The 21,260-nt window shown below is 48.7% G+C and overlaps 1 protein-coding gene across 1 annotated transcript in view; it reads right to left on the bottom strand.

The window, feature by feature from the left end:
- LOC119450551 (transmembrane 9 superfamily member 1-like) overlaps window positions 1–21,260 on the bottom strand; it is a 101,720-nt gene that overhangs the window by 77,041 nt on the left and 3,419 nt on the right. The window contains exon 2 of the mRNA XM_037714047.2: window positions 17,004–17,093. Coding sequence (XP_037569975.1) covers window positions 17,004–17,093 — 90 coding nt within the window. The remainder of the gene's footprint in view (window positions 1–17,003; window positions 17,094–21,260) is intronic.

Genomic DNA, 21,260 nt, shown 5'->3' with positions numbered 1-21,260 from the left:
CATATAAAGGTCCCCCATTCCCAGAGAAAGAAACCTCGCAACCGATCCACAAAGGCTTTGCGCTTATAGAACAGACCGACACATAATCTAGATGTCTTTAAAAGGAAGTGTTGTCGGGTAGTTTATTGAGTCCTTGAAATAACCCCAAGAATATATATATATATATATATATATATATATATCTGCCGAGTAACATCGACATCACGGAGTATAGTCATCAGAACTTGCGCACGGATGTTCGCTGGATGCAAGTTTCAACGATGAATATCAACATCGGACGAATTTCTGCTTTCCGCGAAACACAGCGTGTCTCCTCTGTCAGCTATGAGGTCGCCAGTTCGACTCCCAGGCGCGTGGTGGCGCCAGAATACTGCGCATGTATGGGAGGTGCATAAATACTAAATACGTCTGTACCTTGGGAATGCAGGGCGTTGGGGCTGTCAAAAGTCCTCCGCTGCAATATTTCGCACTCTAGCCCAGTCTATACGACGTAGAACACAATCAATCAATCAATCAATCAATCAATCAATCAACATTTTGCGATCGCTGTCGTTCCGCAAGAAGCAGCAGCCGGTGTAGTCCCAGCGCCGTTATACTATTGTATTTGCTAACGCACTCGCCCCTTGGGTCACACGCTTGAGCGAGCCACAATGAGCTCGTTTGCGGCACGACGAAGCCTATCTCCGCCTCCACAATCGGTTTACAAACAGTGGAGCGCATTCTGCGGTAAACGCCACGGTAATGTAGAAAGCTGCCTCGCTATCTCACCCCTCCGTTCGATGAAGAGAACTCAGCTTGCTGCTACACCCCACCCTCAAGCAAAGTCGCCTGTGCTTAATTCCCTCTTAATACCCCCTTCCCCCCCCCCCCCCCCCCCCCCACACACACACACATTTATTTTTCTTGGATTATGTATCCGGAGAACGCATCCGGCAAAAGGCGGAAAACAACACGCGTTCATGATGTTCTCGTAATGTGGGAAGTTGGGAGGGTTGGTGACTACTCATCCAATAACCTGCAGTGGGTCAAGCAGCGCACTGAACAGGACGGAGAGAACACGAGGAAACACGACACTCGCTGCAGTGCCGCAGTGCGCCGATTCGACCACGTGGTATACCGTGACGCGTTAACGAACTTCAGAAGAACACTGTCGCCTTTGTTTATAAATTGACACCAGCCGGCACCCCCTCTGCTATTCACGCGGCAAAAATATGCGCACCAGCCTGGACGCCGCGAATGCAAAAGAAAGATTCACACTCGTGAGTAATACGGACTACAGGGCGTTACGATCGGACAGCGGGGGCGGCGAACTTCGAGCCACATCTGATTTCCTGCGACGAATCGCTTCGTGAAGTTGAAAATACGTCCCACAGGAAAGAACAGTGGCGACCACATGGCGAGACACGTTTCGACGAATACGTGGTTGCTGGATGCCACTTGGTCGCCGACCTTGACCGAGAAACTCTTGGGAAAGTGCGTTCTATACGCAGTTTCGTTATGGCCGCTGCTAGCCGCCATAGCTGTTCGACAGACAAATCAGTTAATTGCTGGGCCAACCTAGGAGCCAAGACGCGCCAGATTGGATCAAGCGTGACTGACATCTCCCGTCCACGACCGTCCCCTCCGTTCTCTGTGACAGTGAGCCGGGTGCGCCCGAGGCTACTTTTCCAAGGGTGTTCAGGGAACAAAGGCGTCGGAATGTTTATGCGCACCCTCATCCTTCTTCGGTGAGTTTGGACGCTCCGGTTGGAGGAAGGGGTGCCCGCAGGTTTCCCTGGCCTAGGGATCTAGGGAGGGCAGGAGGCGTTTAAGCAGACGATTGCGGCTAATCTACAGTGCTCTCCCATCTGCTCTGACATGAAATGATGGTGCTCTCCCACCTGCATGCTGTGACATGTAGATAGGGCTCTCCCTTCTGCTCTGAGGTAGCAAACCGGATATCTACCTTCCGGTTAACCTCCCTGCCTTTCGGATCTCATTTATATCTCTCCCTCTCTCTGAGATGTAGTGTGTGCTCTCCCATCTGCTCTAACATGTAGCTAGTGTTCGCCCAGAATGATGTCTGTTGAGATCCAGTAGCGCTGACATGCTACGATGTACTGCGCTCCGTACTACGACCAGTACGATGATTCCCCGATTCTGTAAATAAGTTTGCCTTTCCGATGCAAATAAGCCCCCTGTTCCGTTTACCCTACCTCTCGACCTCGTACTCTTCACGAAAGAAGCAACCCTCGTCACGTCTTCTCGGACGACGGCGTGGGCCCGCTTAGCCTCCGTGTGACGCCCCGGTAACGTAGGCCAGCTACCCCTTACGATACGCACCGGCGGCGTAGGCTAGAGAGCGACCCTCAGTTTGACGTCGGACGCCGAGACCACGAGTGCTGAACCGCAAGGGTCACCGAAAAAAACTGAATTTATGCGTAACTAACAAGGATAAACTGAAATTCACAAGTGCACTGGAGAGTTCGCAATGCCAAGTTTAGACCACAGTCCTCAATTTCAAGTTACACTCACAGGCAAAGGAGAAGATCAGCTTTATCGCACAATCCCTGGTCCGTACGCTTTAATTAGCTCACGCGTGTAAGTGCGTGCAGTATAGCATTCAAACAAGTTTTCAACTGTACAACGGTGGTGGAAAAGCTATGTCGAAAATATCTCACGAAAAAAGGCTGATCGGTCGGAAAGCGCGACACGACGGTGATCTACGACGAATAATCAAAATACAGAGCGTTAAGACTTAACCAGCCAAGGCTACCAATAATTTCTAGAAGAATTAATTGTTGAGCTAGGTTGGTTTTCCATAACTGACCAAGTAACTTAGCGCAATAAGAAACATAGACACAAGAAAGAAAGACAAAGACAAGCACTACGCACAAATGTTTAATGGAAGGAAAGGATTCTATATATGTATATATATATATATATATATATATATATATATATTACTTGATTCTCAATTCGACTTCTTGCGCAACCGCCTTTGATGTATGCGCATGCGTGACAAGAGGTTATACAGTGTGTCCGTAAAATCATGGTGCATTTTTGACCGGTCACAGGAAAGCAACAAAACAAGATAAAAATGTGAAATCTTCACCAAATAAAAGGAAAACTCTCCAAGTTCCCGTAGTACGATGTGCAAGGGTGTGCGCCACACATGTGATGACGCAGCACCACGAACTGCGACACACAGGTGATGACCTTGACAAGTTGGAATTGTATGCAGTGCCACAATTTCCAGAAGGTGTCATCTTTCAACATGATTGCGCTCTTCCAAGCACTTACTGTGTACGGCAGGCTGACGCCAACGGATACCTTTAATTATAGAAGGGTGAAAGCCGCGCTTTACTAAAGAGATTGCGGTTCACCGTAGAAGGCTTCCGAGATAAGTTTAGGACCGGAAAGCCCGCCGATGGCGAGACTGCTACGCAATTTGCCGCGCGGCTCAGCCCCTATTTTGATATAGGTGGACCAAACTTTCAGAGACTGAACAGGAGTACAGTGCGCTTGGAGAGCTTCTGATCAAGGAACAATTCTGCCACCCGAGCCTGTCACTCTATCTGAAAGAAAAGAAAGCTAAGTCGCTTCAAGATATTCTTTAATTGACAGACCAATTCATGGAAGCGCAGAGAGGCACCAATATCTTTACGACCAAAAAAGAGGGCAAAGAAGCGCAAAGAAACTGGCATCCGACGAAAGAAAAAATCCTCAGAAGCCCGCTCCGAAGTGTTATCTTTGGAACCGACCAATTGTCGAAGCAATTTTACGCACCCCAATGATGACAAATGTTTCAAATGTGGGCGAAATGGTCACAAAGCCGATACATGTCGCAACGGAGGGAAAGAAGCTTCCCAGGCATCAGGTGTGTATGCCCCGCCAAAACATTAAGACATAAACACCGGCTTTGTAGAACTCCGAAACGGAAAAAGAATTACGGTCGTTAATGCTGTGATGAGACCACGCCCATAATTTCTCGTTAAAGGAATGCCTGTACTTGCCGGAAAAATGCAGGAATACCAATCACGGTGTTAAGAGATACCCCCAGCAGCACAGTGAACGTGCGAAGGGACTTGGGCAATGACGATGATTTCACGGGCGAAACCAGTTTAGTTTACCTGGTCGATGGTACGGCTAAGAAGCTTCCTGAAGCCAAGATTGAGGTCGAGACCCCCAATTACAGTGGGAGTATCACTGCTCTTTGTATGAACAGCCCGCTGTATGACCTAATCCTAGGAAACATCGAGGGAGTTCAAGCCCCAGACGATCCGAAACCTTTGGAGGAAGAGCCGATGATCGAACCATCGACGATCGAAGAACGTCGCGGAAAACCATCAACAGCTGACGAGAACACCGCGGCAGCTGTCACCCGAGCTCAAGCAAAGGCTCAGGCAAGGCCCTTCCAGCCCCTTTCCACGCCCGATTCCGAGGAGAACCTGACCGGGACTGATAACTACGCCAAAGAACAAGACCAAGACGAGTTTTAAATATATGTCTCTCGCAAGTCGGCAAGGATCTCAAATGCCGCAACAGCAATCGCACGGTCATGGTGGAGTTCCGGCGTGAGAATGAGCCATTGTACAGGTACTACACGGAGAAGAATGGACGTCAGATCCGACAGCTCATATATTACCGAAGAGTCGCCGAGAAACCGTAATGAAGCTGGCCCACGACGGAATTATGCCCGGACATCTGGGTGCCGAGAAAACGAAAGACCGAATTCAGAAAGATTTTTTTTTTTTTGGCCCGGCATCACCGCCGATGTGAAACGATTTGTGGCATAAGTGCGAATTTTTCCAGCGTACTGTGCCAAAAGGGAGGGTACCGCATGTGCCTCTTCGCAAGGCGACTATCATATTGACACACCCTTGAGGCGAGTGGCCATTGATACAGTATAGGCCCTGTCCACCCACCATCAGGACGAGGGAACCACCACCTTCTAACGCTCATGGACTGCGCCACGCGCAATCCCGACGCTGTAGCACTCCCGAGCAACGAGACCGAGCGAGTCGCAGAAGCTCTCGTCGACATGTTCTTGCGGTTCAGTGTGCCGAGAGAAGTTCTGAGTGATAGAGGCACCAATTTTATTTACCTCAGAACTAATGAGAGAAGTGGCACGCCTTCTATCAGTGCGCCAACTCCCTCCACACCACTCCCTATCACCCAATGGCCAACGGGATGGTAGAAAGGTACCCTAAACGGCACCCTAAAGATGATGCTCAAGCGCATGTGCGCAGAAAAACAAGAAAACTGGGAAACTGGGATCAGACCACGCCGGTGAAGAGATGTGACGTGTAGACCAGCCGTCTGCAGAAGAAGGGAATTCCCCGGCAAGCTAGCCGACGAGTTCCTCGAGCGTCTGCATTTCCGGAAGAAGTTCCTTCTTCGAGATTTTCCTCGAACTACGCCGAGGTCTTCCGGCTCAAGATCAGCACGGGTGAATTCGAGTGGACACTGTGTTCCTATTCAATCTGTATTGCACCTGTTGAACCCTTAGTGCTTGTCGTTACTTATTTTCCAGAATTTTGTTAACACCCATCTGAATTGCATTGTGATGTGCCTATCCGAAGTGTACATGAGTGTATGTAACTGCCTTATTTGAAGAATATATTTTGTTGTGTTTTGACAACTCTGGTCTCTGACTCGGTCTTTGGACCACAACCGGCGTTCGCTGGCGCACCAGAAGGCCTCTTTATTAATCGTCATTGCTTTCGTGGGGTTATTGTCATTGCTTTCGTGGGGCTATTTTCGGAAGCTGATAAGTCGGCTTTGGAATTTGGCCCGGCGTTGGTGCCTCGTTCACGGGGTGTGTGACAATGTAGAATCCTTCCCTTCCATTAAACACTTGTGAGTAGCGCTTGTCTTTGTCTCCCTGTCTTGTGTCCGTTTTTTTTGTTTATTGCGCTTAAGTTACTTGTTCAGTTACCAATCGTTTCACCGAAATGCGGCAAAGGCGTGGTCTGGCACTTGCGACCGAGCAGACGACACTACGACCGAGCATGCTCCATTGCCGGCACTGCACACACGTGCCGCTGCACACGGTTCACCGCAGAAAGTTCTTTCCACTCGCCCGCTGCCCTATAGTACCTGATACGACCTCATCAGCGGCTTCCCGTCTGCCACCGGATTATGTCGCCGCCACGGTGGTGTCACCGTCTGGGGTGGTTGCGTCGCAACTCTCTCACGGAGCGGCGTAATGCGGTTCGCGTCGTCTCCGCGGCTCGTTAAGCGTCTGGCACACTTGTGACGTCATTGCAGTCCGCGCAACAAATAGTACCTCTGTTGCGTTAATCCGCACGGCGTTTCGATGAGTTAACTAACAAGCAGTCGAAAGCTCTCCGCTGTAGGGATCATCGATCAGATGCGCCTCATCGTAGCAGCAGGAGGTGCTATATGATCTACAGCTCATCTTGATCGGGCGTTTCGCCGACTGCAACCTCGTCATCCTTCCCGATGCATTTGCGTAACCTTCCAATTGCGACACGCCCCCAGCGAAGAGAAGGATCAACCCGACAAATTCCTCTGCGTCGTTTTCCAGAGACGCGACGTCGTAAGGTGAGACCACTGGATCTCGACAAGAATAGCCCTGTTGCGCGGCACGCACACTTCGCGCGCGCCTCGGGATTAGGGTGCCTCGACGCAACGAGGCACCCTACTCGGGATAATCATACAGCGCGCACTGCGGCCAGAACAGCAACTATAAGAAAAACATCCACCATATCTGCTAGACAACTAGCGGCGGTCTACAACTCGATAGACAGCTCTAACCGAGCGAGAGCCGGAATACAGGAAATAAAGACGAGAAAAGCGAGAAGAAGGCACACCGAAAGCTGCTATACTTGAGTCCAGCACTGCCTTCCCATAACCCTTCTTGTAATTTCTCGTTGACATTCCCAAGCACAAACCCCGCATATAACAACTCGCCCAACAAGTCACCCTCACGAACCCGCACTAGGTATACGTTTGGTTGTTAGTGCTAGTGATGCGCGAATATACGAAATTACAAATACGGATCAAGTATGTAGTCTCTGCTATTCGATTCGATTCGCATTCGACTGGAGAATTCACTGTTCGAAGATGTCGTATGTACGTTTTTCTTCGATCATGTTGAGAAAACAGCGCCTATTGGAGTCTGGATGGGAAAAGACACATGTAAGTGGTGATTGTTGCGAATAATTATGCTCCAGGTGTACGTAGTCGCTGTTGCTGAGGAGAGGCACCATTCGCTGAGCGAAGGCGTGGATCGAGTAGCTATACCTCTGCTCAATAATTACCAGTCATTAAATAAGGCTACCTTTGACTTTAGGCTTTTTACAAATTTTTATCGGTTTAACTATAGCAATTTATTATTTGGATAATCACGTTACTTTTGCAACCTCTTGAAAACTTGCGTGGTCCTGTAGCTCCTTCATCATCATGGTTACGTGCTTTTCCCGTGTTTCATTATACTGTCATTTGACGGTGCACCAGATACAATCACCTTTCTCTTGTTCTCCACTTACAAGCTCTTCAACTGAGTAGAAGTCCAGTTCCGAACGGCATTAAATGCATCAAATAATGTAAGTAAGCCTCCTTCATTTTCTACCAAAGCGGACTACACGCAACTTCTACATTTCACAGTTTCGAGAATATCTATTCGGTATTGGATACAATAATCGGAGGTAATTTTTCTCGAATAGCCGTAGTCGATTCGGAAATTTCACTATTCGAACGTCCGTAGTCATCGCCAATACGTTGTGATGGTTTCCAAATACAACAACCAGCGTCCGCTTTCTTTAGAGTAACAGAAGCTGATCTCGAAGGCGATGCTTTTGCGGATTGTATGCGCCGGAAACAATTGGAGAGCTGGAAAACACGTTATGGTCACCATGTTTTCGACACCCCATATTGGGTCAGGAACGGGCACGAACAACGCAGTACCGTCGGCCACTTAAATGGGTCCCGAACCAGCCCTCGGGCTTGGTGAAAAACAGAGCCCGCAGATATAGCATACGCTGCCGTGAACATCTCAGCCAAATTTCGCAGTCGCGCACGGCGTGTGGAGCTCGATCACAACCGGAGCGCGAAGTCGCCTTTTTCTCAAACATCCTCTTTTCAAACGAGGCCTTCTCTTCACCCGTTTTGAAGCCATGTCGTCAGATGCAAAATTCCCATAGACGGCTGCTATTGACCGATAGCTGACATCAATCAAGAAGGGCGTTTGGATCAGGGCACTTCCTCCGACTGCCACTGCGTATAATCATTGCCAGTTTAATCGACAGCGAAAACACTTCGAATTTCGGTATATATTACGTACTTCCGGAAAAAGCCGACTATATATCGTCTGCTCACGGTCGGCCGCGGCAGCCCGTGTAGGAATTAACCTTTGGCCTCACTGCTTACCGCTGTCGTAGCCGTCGGGTCTCGCTAATTTCGATTAATTTTGAACACTAAACTAACCTCGAACCACGCGAACCTTAAGGTCACACCTCACGTACGCTTGCCAGAGCGCGCTCACTCCTGGCCGCTACTGGCTAGATGCCATAGCAGACATCGCTTCGTACAGAGTTATCGATAACGCGCCATTTGGATGCGGCTACTATCCATCGTAAAAAAAATGCGCCATTTGGATGCGGCTACTATCCATCGCTCAAGCTGGTGCAGGACAAAGCCGAGCCGCACCACGTAGCACGGCCAGACTGGAGCACAAGAGCGCGAGCGCGCGCGCCACTACAGTCGCATGTGCCTGCGTCTGTTACGCATAGCCTCCGAGATTGCGCCAGCGCGCACATCTCTGAGCCACGTGCTACGTAGCGTAGATAGCGCGACCGCCGCGGGGTTCAGCGACGAGCCCGCTCGCTGAGCTCGCCGAGGACAACCGCGTACTCTGATTGGTCTTTGTGGGTGACGTGACACAAGGCACGTGGCCACCATCTTTGAAGTGTGTCGCCATGATGGTCGAAGCTCGTTACGTTAGGAATCCGTTCAACGAGAGTCCGTAGTGCGGCATCCATCGCCGACCCGATGTGGGCGCCAACGTTTATAGACACATAAACGTTGGTGGGCGCTGCCGACGCACGAGCGAACAGAAAAGAGGACGTTTCGCTCTACCATCGGAATCTGTGTGATTGCCGTAAAAGATAAGTGCGAAAGGAAATGTGCTACTTGCCACTCGGTGCGAGAAAACACGGTCGCGCGTAGCAATCTAGTATACGCTGTAGCACAGCAAAGGATTGATGAAACCGTGAACTCAACCGTAAGTTGAGGGATAGCTAGCCTCCGAATTTGGAACGTCGTAGGCGCCGAAATCGGAAGTAGTGGTGCATACGTGAACATCCAAAATCAAAATTGAACTGCGCGCAACTGTGACGCTCGGTAGGCGGAGCGTTGCGGGCACGCCCCGCTGCGCCGTATAGCCTTCGCAGTGGAAGGCATTAAAGAAGGAGTGGGAGCAGCGCGAAGGAGATCAAAGGCGATTTTTTTCGTCTTGCATTTACAAGTGCCAAATTTACCCCGAATACCCTGCACAACCAGTCCGAAATGATGCACAGATAATAAAAAGTCGCAGTTTCGCCCGAATGGCGAAGCATCGATTGCGATAGCAAATTAGTGGGAAGCTATACAGGATAGTAGTTTTATCGGCCGTATAAACTCGTAAACAAAGGCATACTAATTAACAAGCGTGGCGCGCACAAGCAAACACGAACACATTTCATTCGATGACCGCGGAAACTCGCTGTGAGAACGCTGAAGTGAGGAAGCGCGCGGCAGCAGTAACGAGCGAATTGACCTCCGCGCTGCCTCGCATCAACGAGAACTAAGCCGCGAAAACACAGCGCACGGCAGACTCTGTCCCCGGCGCAGATGGCTTTCAAGATACAGCGGCACCGGCGGGCGCGCCCGGCCGCCCGGAGTACAACCTCAACCCCACCCTCCCCCAGAGCTTTGCGCGCTTCTTCCCCGCTTTCCTCCCTTGCGTGCGCGAGACTGAGCCGCCATCGCCGGCTCACCTTCTCACATACAGCATACGGCGCGTAGCGACGATTTTATCGCCCTTGGACTTTATACGAAACTTCACGGCGACGGCAACAGCAGAAATGCGTCTGGAGGTGTCTATATAATTGCAATCGCAATACTAATTTACTCCAACTATACATATCACACTAGCGCTCCAGAACTACCGAACTGTGAGCACATCTCACGAGCCTCGCAACAAGACGTGGTAACTGCGCCTTTTTAGCTAATTTTACCGCACTGACCCTAATAAGACTCCGACTACATCGCCTGCTGAGCAGCAGAATCCAACACAAAGCCTAGCTGACCTGACCAGTCTGACGGCCTTGACCTGAGCTTTATTTTATTGTTCTTTTTTTCATCGTGACTGCATCGGGATTGGAGCGACCACCACACCAGCACTCTGCTCAACCCTAGTCCGTTTCGTTTCGAAAATGTCATTTAATCGGGTCTTCAACGAAAATTACGAAAAACGTGTTCCAGCCCAGCTCACCAGAACCCCTTGGACAAAAGCGTCAATGGCCCTCGCCCGCTCTCACCCTTGACGTACAAATGTTCAGCCATCCGCAAAAAAAAAAAAAAAAAAAAAAAAAGAAAGAAAAACGAATAACACACAACATGTCCATGCCGTGGGAGCACGGTTGGTGAAGATTAGTCCGTATCGGCTAACCGAACTAGCCGTAAGCGCGCTGAAACGGGGATGATGCACCTTGATTAGGGCAAAAAGGTTGCCATTCGTTGGCTAACCGTGCGCACGCAAGCCACGTAGCACAGCAACGTGATCACGTCCACTCCCTCACCATATCCCCTTTTCCCGCAAACTGCCTCTCAGTTGCGTGCATGCAGCATGCATCATGGATGGCATCGAGTTCTTAGTGTTCGGGGAATTGTGGCTAAGAGTTGCAAACCGCCCGTAATTTAGCGGGAAATTCCAACGTTTGAGCAAATGTCCCAAGCCTGTTCCGACTTATGCTTTATTTACAGAATAACAATCAATAAACCAGATTGCCCTTTTATAAAGCACGTCAGCTCAGTTGCACTTTCTCTTTTATCTTCTATTGCATCGCTATAACCATAAAGGCGGTTTCCTTTCTTGACCTGGTGCTAGTTCTGCTGTAGGCCACAGTACCGCTATTTGTGAAGTCAATAATTGGACGACATCTCGTCTAGTCGGGAAGTAGATTCACATTAGAAAGACACGCACATAGATGGGGGCCGAATGCAAGGAACTACCGACCACGACGGTGTTGTCGAAGAGGTTGGTCATTTCGGATGTCTAACACCTTCGACAACACCATTTGGTCGGCGTTCTGTTAACTGTCTTTCTAATATGAACCTCTATCTGTATTGGCAGCCGTGTTAGCCACTGCCCTGTTCCTGTCAGAAATCTTGCACGAACAGACTGGTGGCTCCTGGCACAGCGTCAGTCGTCGCCAGTCACCTGCCTCGACTGGATACTCGACTCTCGGGATCGCCAGTCTATACAAAGGCTGAATAAAAGCGAAGAAAAGAAAGAAAAAAACCTGCCGCGGAAGCTTAGTCGCTATGGCGCTTCTACCGCTGAGCTCCAGGTCGCTGGTTCGAACCCTGTCGCGGCGGCTGTATTTCGATGGGGGCGGAATGCAAAAATTTCGTGTACTTAGATTTAGGTGGACGTCCCAGCATAAGCATACAGTTAAAAATTAATTAACACGTGCCTCACAACAATCATTTTGTGGTTTTGGCACGTAATGTCTCACAATTTAGTCTTATTTAGTATTTTTTTTCTAGGGTGTACAGGGTTTGGACTTTCGTTTAAAAAAAAAAAAGAAAGATAGATGAGGAGTCGAAACTGTCTTGTCACTTCTCGTTTAAGCACCATAAAACCAGTCAAATATCGGAGTATCTCGCGGAATCTATTGCCACGTTGGAGACTATAGAACGCACGGCACTTACCGTGCCATAAGCCTAAAAAAAATTATGAGGGTTTACGTGCCAAAACAACCATCTGATTATGGGGCACGTTGTAGTGGGGGACTCCGGAATAATTTGTACCACCTGGGGTTCTTTAACGTGCACCTAAATCTAAGTACACGGGTGTTTTCTGCATTTCGCTCCCATCAAAATGCTGCCGCCGTGCCCGCGACCTCGTGCTTAGCAGCATAACCACTAAGCAACCACGGCGGGTCGTGCCATAAGCCTGGTTTGCGCAAAAGTGCTTTCCGTGCGCTATCCTATTGTTAGGTGAGCGAACATCGAGAAGTGACAGCACGACACCACGACAAATCGCTTGATCAAGCTTGATCGAGCGCCTGCGCGCCTCCACAGAGTATCAACATGGTGGCGCCCTTGCGGTTATCGATTTAAATACATGGGTACAGCCACTGTAAGATGGGCGTATGGGGGGAGCCTTTCCTCTAGAGTTCGCTATCTTAACTCTATCGGTACCTCAATGTGCACCTCCTCTCTCGCTCCGTGCGACGGAGCGGCGGGCGAGGAGGACATCGAAGCACCCTAGTCGGGTACAACTTTAGAAGGCAGCGGCATTTGCCCCTCAAAGGCGGATGCACACGAGCCCCCACCAATGGGCGCGCACTCTAATCTGACGTCATGAGCCGGACGGCCGGTGACCCCGCCGACGGAGAACATGGACGCCCGCGCTTCGAACTGGGACTTTTGAGCGGGACCATTTCCTTAGTCGCGGAGGCAATTGGCTGCCGCACTTCGGTCATCTAGGCGGGGCCTCTCCTGATTTCTTAAGCTGTACCCGACTATCGTAGCCAAGTCGCGCCGGTGGTGGACACAAGAAAGGTGCGAGGTCTACGGGCCCTTCTGTCAAACGCGTGGTCAACGAACTCCGTGCTTGAAGTATACATATATACACTGCCAATAATGACAAGCACGAGTCGTGAAGAACCCCGTGACGAACAAGTAATCTCCCTGCCATTGGCTCTCTCCCTCTCCTTTCTCACTTTTTTTTGGCGTCTTCTTTCTCTACCTGAAGATATAAAAAGACTGTTGCGAGAATTTCCTTATCCCTTGAAAAAGGTCGGTCCCCGACCGAAACTGTTGGTTAAATAAACCTAAGATAACCGCGAAGCTGTGCTTCTGATTTTTCTAAATACGCTTGGCCCATTGAAAAATCCAGTTACTACTACTATATATATATATATATATATATATATATATATATATATATATATATATATATATATATATATATATATATATATATATTAACGCAGCTGCGCTGTTTCGGGATATCCGCAGGTTTACTAAACATGCATCCACTGAAGGATAACTTCGCAGGGGACACTATATATAGTATACCTCAGGTTGTCGTGCACCAAAGGTCACCACTCGTTTCCGGAAATAAAGTTCAGTTTCACGCACACGGCTTAACCGCACTTCGTGTGCCGTCGATATCCGCCCGCGGAGACTATAAAGAGACAGCTGGCATGTGCAATATCTGTTCTCTGGATGGCGAACAAGAACGCAGTGAAAGAAGTAAGGGACTTCGGCGCCGACGAATGGCGCAGCAATGTACTGCGCTCGCAGCATACGCGTGGAACATTAGAGCGAATGCACGTCCAGGTGCTTGTGCGATACACCGAAACTTCAGTGCAAAAGTACGTCGTACGGAATGAATAAAATTCGTTACATTGAAAAATACGCTACACTGAGGGTATTTAAGTATGAATTCGACAGGGTTAAGTTGTTTACACCAGTTTACACACACCTCTGTGGATAGGGTTGCCACCGATGCCGCGAATAAGCGCCGGCAACAAGATGGGGGGGGGGGGGGGGGGGTGATGTGTCCTTTTTGTTTTTCTAATACACAAGAATGAAAAAACAACAAACTGATGATACGCCGAATATAAATTTTGCATGATTCAAATTTATTGAAATGATCTATAACGAATTTGGTACACGTTTATTATCTTCATACTGCGGCTGCACATACTTTATTCGTAAGGCATATTACGAACACAGCAATAAATGGAAGTCTGGGTGTCAACAGTCTAGATGATGTTTTATTGAATCATAAAAAGTTTAAGGAGTTCGTAATCAATTCGTTTGCGACAATTCCGTTGTCTGCTGTGCGTGAACGCCTGACGCAGCGCTTGCGAAGCAGCCGATTAGGGAGAACTGGAAAACCGGAAATGGCGTACATGGTGTGGCTGTCGAGCCAGCAGCTGGCACCGTGAGAGAAAAACCGGTTGGGTCGGTTGCAAAACCGGCTAGGCGGTGACCTTATCTGCGGAAACCTCTACAGTGCAAATAAGCGAAGCGTATTTATTCAAATACAGGTCGACCGCTTTTATTTACCCAAAATGAGCTTTCGACCTATATTCGTGAACAAAGCTAGCAATAGTACCAGGCTAACTAAGTTCCCCCATCGCGCCCGCCGTAAATCCAGTCTGAAGATTATTCAGACTGGCTTCAAGAAATGATGCAAATCCAACGCAGTTGACGGCCCCGAGGAGGGCGTCGTTTGGGGTACCGAGGACGCCTGCGAAACACCCGACGAGGACGACTTCTATGGCAATTCCGGCGAGAATGCAGCTTGTGGCACCGGCTAGCGAGATTTACGTAGTAGCCGAGCTTATGGTAAATAAAAGCATTTCATGTTCGAACTTCCTTCGTTTTTCTAAAAAGATATGGGCCGACCTATAACCGAATTATTATTATTTTTTATTTCTTGGAGAGTTCAACATATAGGAGTCGACCTACATGTATATTCGTGTTCGACCTATTTTCGCGTGAATACGACATACAATCACATGATACCATATAACTTGTAGGGGTGGGCGAATATTCGAAGTTTCGAATACGAATAGCCGATGTGTAGCATTCGATTCGCATTCGAAAAGCAACTATTCGGAATTTTAGAATAATAGAAACTAACCAAATATTTCGCAACAACCGACTCTTTAGGTCTGGTTACCGTTCTCCGTCTGCTAAACAAAGTATCGCTGATTATCGGAAGTGTGAAAGCGAATTTTCGAAGTAATGCATAAAAAAATCCAATTCCACTTAGGTATCCCTACGTGAACGAATGCGAAAGCATTGCGACGTTTCTCCGATGACGCCTCTTCCAGGTTCGCGTACTTGCGTGGACATCCAAAGGAGCCGGGCGCAGCAACTGACTGAGAAGTCGAAGTCGCAGGTTCGTCCATCGGAGCGCACGACAGAACTCACCGAAATCACCGCACCGACTGAAAGCGCAGCGACGCGCGGCGCTATATACAGTCGAACCCGGATATACCGAACCCACATGTAACGAATTATTGCGTATAACGAACAGCAGTAAAATCCCCTGCAAAATGTTCGTATGGATTTTTTTATATATCGAATTACCTATATATCGAACTTTCTCGTGATACCCTTCAGATTCGATATATCCGGGTTCGACTGTATAGACAGACCCCACAGTTGCCGCTTCCCGGCAACCTGCAGCTTATGCAACCGTAATCTTTACAGGGTAACACTTGCGGCGAACGCTACGCGCGAAGACGGGCTTTCTGGTTCTTTTTTTATTGCGATAACAATTATATGGACAGCTGCCGATCTTGGCTGTTCGTGCCTGTGATGAACGATTGCTGCATGCTCACTGCCGGCGAAGCACTGGGGCACCACTTTTTCGTGCTGGTATAATGCGTAGGAGGACTGTTTCTTGAACTACAGAGGAATGCAACAGGAGGTCAAGGTAATCCCTCAAACTATCCGTTTCTGCAGTGAGCGTTTCTTCATCCGAACAACTTTTCATCTTGGCTGTTCGCGCCTGTGGTGCCTTACAGCAGCAACATCATTGTTGATGAACCACAGGGACACATCTTCATGCTGGTGTGGTCTATAACGAAACTGTTTCTCGAAGCCCGGAGGAATTAAGCCCAGATGTATAATGAATTTTGAGGAGCCTGTTATGCATTCGCGCTCTGTCAATGAGTATTGAGAACATGATTGAGCACTGAATGTGACTGCACACGAAACAGTCGGCATTCTCAAGGAGAGATCAGGACTATCCCTGTGGCTCTGCCCACTGCGTGAAAGAGCTAAACGATAGAAACTAGCAAACACTTTTTATATTTTTATAAGTGCCATGATTACCTAGTTTTCCCTCCGTAAGGTTGTTTTAAAGCGACACTAAAGGCAAATACTAAGTTGATGTGGACTTGCAGGAACCTTACAGCGCTTGTTTTGTGCCAATAAAAAGTTTAGTTTACGAGAAAACTGCGTCTGGAGGGTCCTCATACCTTTAGCACAATTCAAATTGCCTGCCCTTGAGCGGGGAGTGGTGACGTTGCATATGCCATCACTGCCCTTTACTAGCATCCGTGAGTAAAACGGCGCCCAACAGACGGCGCTGCGGTTTCTTGTGCAAAACGCAAACGCACGACCATGGAGAAACCGAGCCAAGACAGAGAGTTAGAATCGCCGCTGCAGCTGCTCTTGGTCAAATGACGTGGACCGTTCAGGAATCCCGCGACATCACATGGACGTGGCATTCTCTGCTACTTGCAGTTTGTGTCAGTTTCGCGAGCCAGCAAAACCAGCGCAGCCCCACGCGATAACAAAACTACTGAACCGCACAAAAGTGCGGACGGCGCAGAGTCGAACGAAAACGAAACCTTTCGAATGCCTGCATTATTGTCAAAGGTAATGTCAACGAGTTATTTTTTTTTTATTCTACAAATCAAATAGAACTGGACAATTATCGTTTTTTTTCGTCATATAATGCAATACAATGATCTTTTAATTAGGAATGGTTGAACACTAGTGACAGAATTAAAATGAGGAATGCCTTCGTTATCGGGCTAGTAGTTGAATGTACCGGGGGAGTCTCTTATCGTGTCCTGTACTTACTTCAATTTCTCGATTACTAAAGCTCCGTTCGCGATAATAATGACGCCTTGGACGTTCTCGAGTACTAATCTATCACTTTATCGTGACTTAATGTTTGCCTTTAGTGTCCCTTTAACCAGTGATACGCTACTGCGCACCATGTTCTAAGAAAGCAAGGCACCGGATCTGACCTTGTCTGGTCGGCATACTGGCAGCTGGTAGTAGTGGTATGTCTCGTGTGGGTTGAAATAAGGCCCAACCTTGTTCACGTACAGCATCACCTGCAAAATAGCATGGGACATTGTGCAATAAGAACAAATCAGGCTGATAAAAAAATTGTAAAGGGACTGTGAACTATACAGCGCCAACCAAGGACCTTAATGTAGGGCTAAAAATTGCCAAGTCAGCAGTGATCCATCTTTAAAGTGAAGCGCCAGGAACAACTGACTAGGGCAGAAAGAGCACACGTCCAGGTTCGCAACAAGTAAAACCAAGTGTTGGCCATTGTAGCTTCAGACCACTTTCTCTCATGTGGCACAGCTTAAAAGAAAAGGGAGCCAAGCAGTGTGGCAGCAGTCACGTTTGCAGACAAAAGACTCAGCTGATTCCAACAAACAATATAACAAGCAAACGCCTTCCATTGCTCTCCCCTCTTTCATAGGAAACATTTCAGTACCATTTCAAAGCACAAAGAGTAAACATGCGAACTTAGCAATAAGAGCAGGCAGCTCGAGAATTTGAATCGCAAAAATCTTATATATGACCTTACGTCTTATGTGAAATTGTGTTTTACGAGATAAATCAGCAGTGTATTTCAGAAAAATGTCGCAGCTTCGCCCGAAAGGCGAAGCATCAATTGCGATAGCAAATTAGTAGAGAGCTATTCGGAGTAGGGATAGTAGTTTTATCGGCTGCATAAACTTGGACACATTCGCTTACTAACTGAATTAACAAGCGTGGTGTCAGCGCGCACAAGCAAACATGAATAGATCACACTCAATGACCACGGACAACCACTGTCAAAACGCTGGCAGCAAGCGCAGCCGCCGCAGCGAGCGAAGGTTCGTGCGGCCTATCACTTCAACGGAAACTGAGCAGCGAATGCACAGCGCAAAGGTCAGAGCCGTGTGGAGATCGCTTTTAAGAGACGGTGCGGGCGACCGCCGCAGCCGGGCAAAGTAGAAGCGCGGTTGTTGGCAGAGTAGAAGCTGCCCCGTCCCTCCCGCGCTGCCTTCCCGCTTTCCTCCTTTCGCGTGGGAGTGGCCAGTTCCCCTGCGCCCGGTTGCAAGATACGCATTTGGATGCCGCAGCACAGCGTCGCCCCGCCTCCCTCCCACACCCCCACGGCCTTTCGCGCGACGGAAGTCCCGTTTGCTTTCCGCCTGCGTTCGCTCTCCGTGATAGCGCGCGTCCCCCGCGCGCTTTCACTCGCGCATACGGCGCGCGGCGACGATTTTATCGCCCTTGGACTTTATACGGAACCTCACGGCGACGGCAGAAATCCGCTTGAAGTGTCCATATAATTGCTATCGCAATAATAGTCTTAATACATCAATTTTATCCACTTTATATGTCTCAACAGGTGCACTTTACAAAATTGCGACGGTGTTGTTTATTGAAGAGATACATAGGTGCAAACTTGATGCTTCAATTTCTTTCAATTTTGCAAGATGCAAGTTTTTTTAACATGGATGGCTTAAATAAACAATGTGGCGTCCTACAGTTAGACTTTAACTTTTACTTTTAAATGGAAGAAACCTTATCAAAATCGGTGCAGCGGATGCCAAGCCCCCCAAATGACATCCATTCTCAATTGCTCAGATAGCAGATAGGGGAGGGAGGGGAGGGGGGGGGGTCTACTCCGGCGGCGGCTGAGCGCGGCCGCGCGGGCCCTTTCTTGAAAGCCATCTGCGGTGGGTGCAGAGTCAAGGCGCGCGAGGGCAGATGGTTTCGTGTGCGCTGTGTTCTCGCCGCTAAGTTCAAGCGAGAGGCAGCACAAAGGGCAATTCACTCGCTTCTGCTGCCGCTTTTCCTAACGCCAGCGTTTTGACAGCCAGTGTCCGCGTTCATCGAGTGAGATGTGTTCATGGTTGCCCATGCACGCGCGACACCATGCTTGTCAATCAGTTTGTAAACGAAGGTTTACAACCTTACACGGTCGATAAAGATGCGTGGAGCTGTCTAATAACTTGCTATCGCAATCAATGCTCCGCCTTTCGGGCGTTTCTGCGGCATTTCATTCTCGTACAATAGCTTTAAAAAATAAGAAAAAAGAGAGACAGGACAGAATATGAGAAAAAAAAAATTCACGCAGAAGCTCCTCTGGGAGTTGTCACACTATGCGTAAGCATTGTGGCACTTGCTCATCTCCACGCAGCCCGGTGTCGTTATCAGTGTTATGAAACTTGATCCGGCCAGTACAAAAGACAGCGCGGCAGCGACACGACTCGTGCGGACGGCGGCGCAAGGTGCACTGATAACGCAAGCAAAATACTGCAGGTGGCGGCGCCAGGTGCGCTGATGACGTTCCGATCATTATAAGCTGTTATCGTTCTTTAGCACATTATCCATCCGCGTCGAACCATTATGAACCGTGACCAAACGTACTCCGCCGGCTACTGCATATGGCGTGGCCGCGCGAATCGTATCTTGAAAGCGACTCGCGATGCCGACAGTGTGTGCCGACTTCTGATATAGTTCGGTGCGCCCTATTTTGAAAGCGATCTGCAAAACGGGCAGAGTGCAGCGTGTGCTCAGAGCTCCATGGGCGCTGTGTTCTCGCCGCTTCGCTCGCGTTGAAGCGACGGGCAGCCCGAAGGCAACGTCGCTCGCTGCTGCGGGCTCTACCTTGAAAGCGATATTCTTATATTCTTACATGACGGACGGACGGAGGACGGTTTTTTCGTTGGGTAAAATGCTTACGCGTTAAAAAAAAAGTGTGACGGCGGGCATCTTTAATGTCTCGCTGCTTTAAGGGCCCCTGAACTATATACCCTTGACGAATTACCTGCGATCTTCGATTACCAATCTATAGCCATCTCCAATTACACCTGCGCTACATCAGCCAATTCCATCCTACGCGTGCAGATCTCCCAACCTTATCGCAGCACTTACACTTCTGCCGTCCTCGAGTGCATCCCCTTCCCTTCGCAACCTTCCATACTGTTACTCTCATAGACCACCAGGTTTTTACTGTACATATGCATTACATGACTTGCGCAACTCCATTTCTATCCTGTTTATCTCAACTGGAAGATCAGCTACACCTGTTTACTCTCTAATCCCATACCACCATCTTCCTGTCTCTGTATGTTATGCCTATAGCGTTTATTGTTACCTGCGTCGCTCATTGCGTGGTGCTTAGCTTTTGTTACACCCTCTCAACTCCCTTTTCTCTCTCGCCAGCATTTTCTTTCTCCACGCATTTTGCATAGCTATACCTCCTTTCTTCCTTAGCTTGTATTCTTTGCCACATTCTTATCATTGTAATTTATTTCCATTATTTCACCCGCCGGGGTGGCTCAGTCAGCTAAGGCGTTGCGCTGCTGAGCACGAGGTCGCGGGATCGAATCCCGGCCGCGGCGGCCGCATTTCGATGGAGGCGAAATGCAAAAACGCCCGTCTGCTTGCGCTTGTAGTAGAACCCCAGGTGGTCGAAATTAATCCGGAGGACCTCCACTACGGACGTGCCTCATAATCAGAACTGGATTTGGCACGTAAAACCCCAGAAAGAAGTATTTCCATTATTTGGCTGCGAAATTCTAGCATAGATGTTTCTGCTAGTACTTCCCAACAACCATCCCCAAAGGAGGGCACACCGCTCACGTGCCCTACCCGAAACTTGTGTGGATACCTGGCATAAAACGACGTGCAACACCCACATGCCCCCCCCCCCCTCCCCCAAGAAAAAAAAAAAAAAAAAAAAGGCTACCCCGGGCTACGACAATGTTCGCTACCTATTATAGCCTCCGAGATTGGGAGCCGCGTACTGCCGAATCTCGGAAGCCATTCGAAACACCACTATAAGTTACCGCTAGAGACTAGAGATGTAAAATGTTATGAGACTTGGAGGGGCGCGAAAAAAACTGGTTTCCTTTACGTTTGTTTTTTTCAGAAAAATACGAAAAATTCGAAAAAAGGGCGACTGCCGCACACAGCTATGAAAAGCCTAACACATTTATTTATTTAACACTGAAAAGGATATAATTGTTACATTATTGCATCACAAAAGTCCCAGCACAGCTTCCAGGTTCAAAATCTCGGCGCGATTTCACGCCAAGGCATTGATTTCACATAAAAGCGTCAAGACCGACGTTTGTATCAATCTGTGTCCGATTCATTTCCGCGTCAACGCTTCGCTGCGCAGCGTGGACGAAGCTTTCCGGACATTGAGGTTTGAGTGCACGTGCACAAGTTTTTGCACGCGACCCCCTGTGAGCCTGTTGCGT

The sequence above is a fragment of the Dermacentor silvarum genome, chromosome 4 (genome assembly GCF_013339745.2).
Source record: "Dermacentor silvarum isolate Dsil-2018 chromosome 4, BIME_Dsil_1.4, whole genome shotgun sequence".
Classification (NCBI taxonomy): domain Eukaryota; kingdom Metazoa; phylum Arthropoda; class Arachnida; order Ixodida; family Ixodidae; genus Dermacentor; species Dermacentor silvarum.
This window is presented reverse-complemented; position numbering and strand designations above follow the sequence as displayed.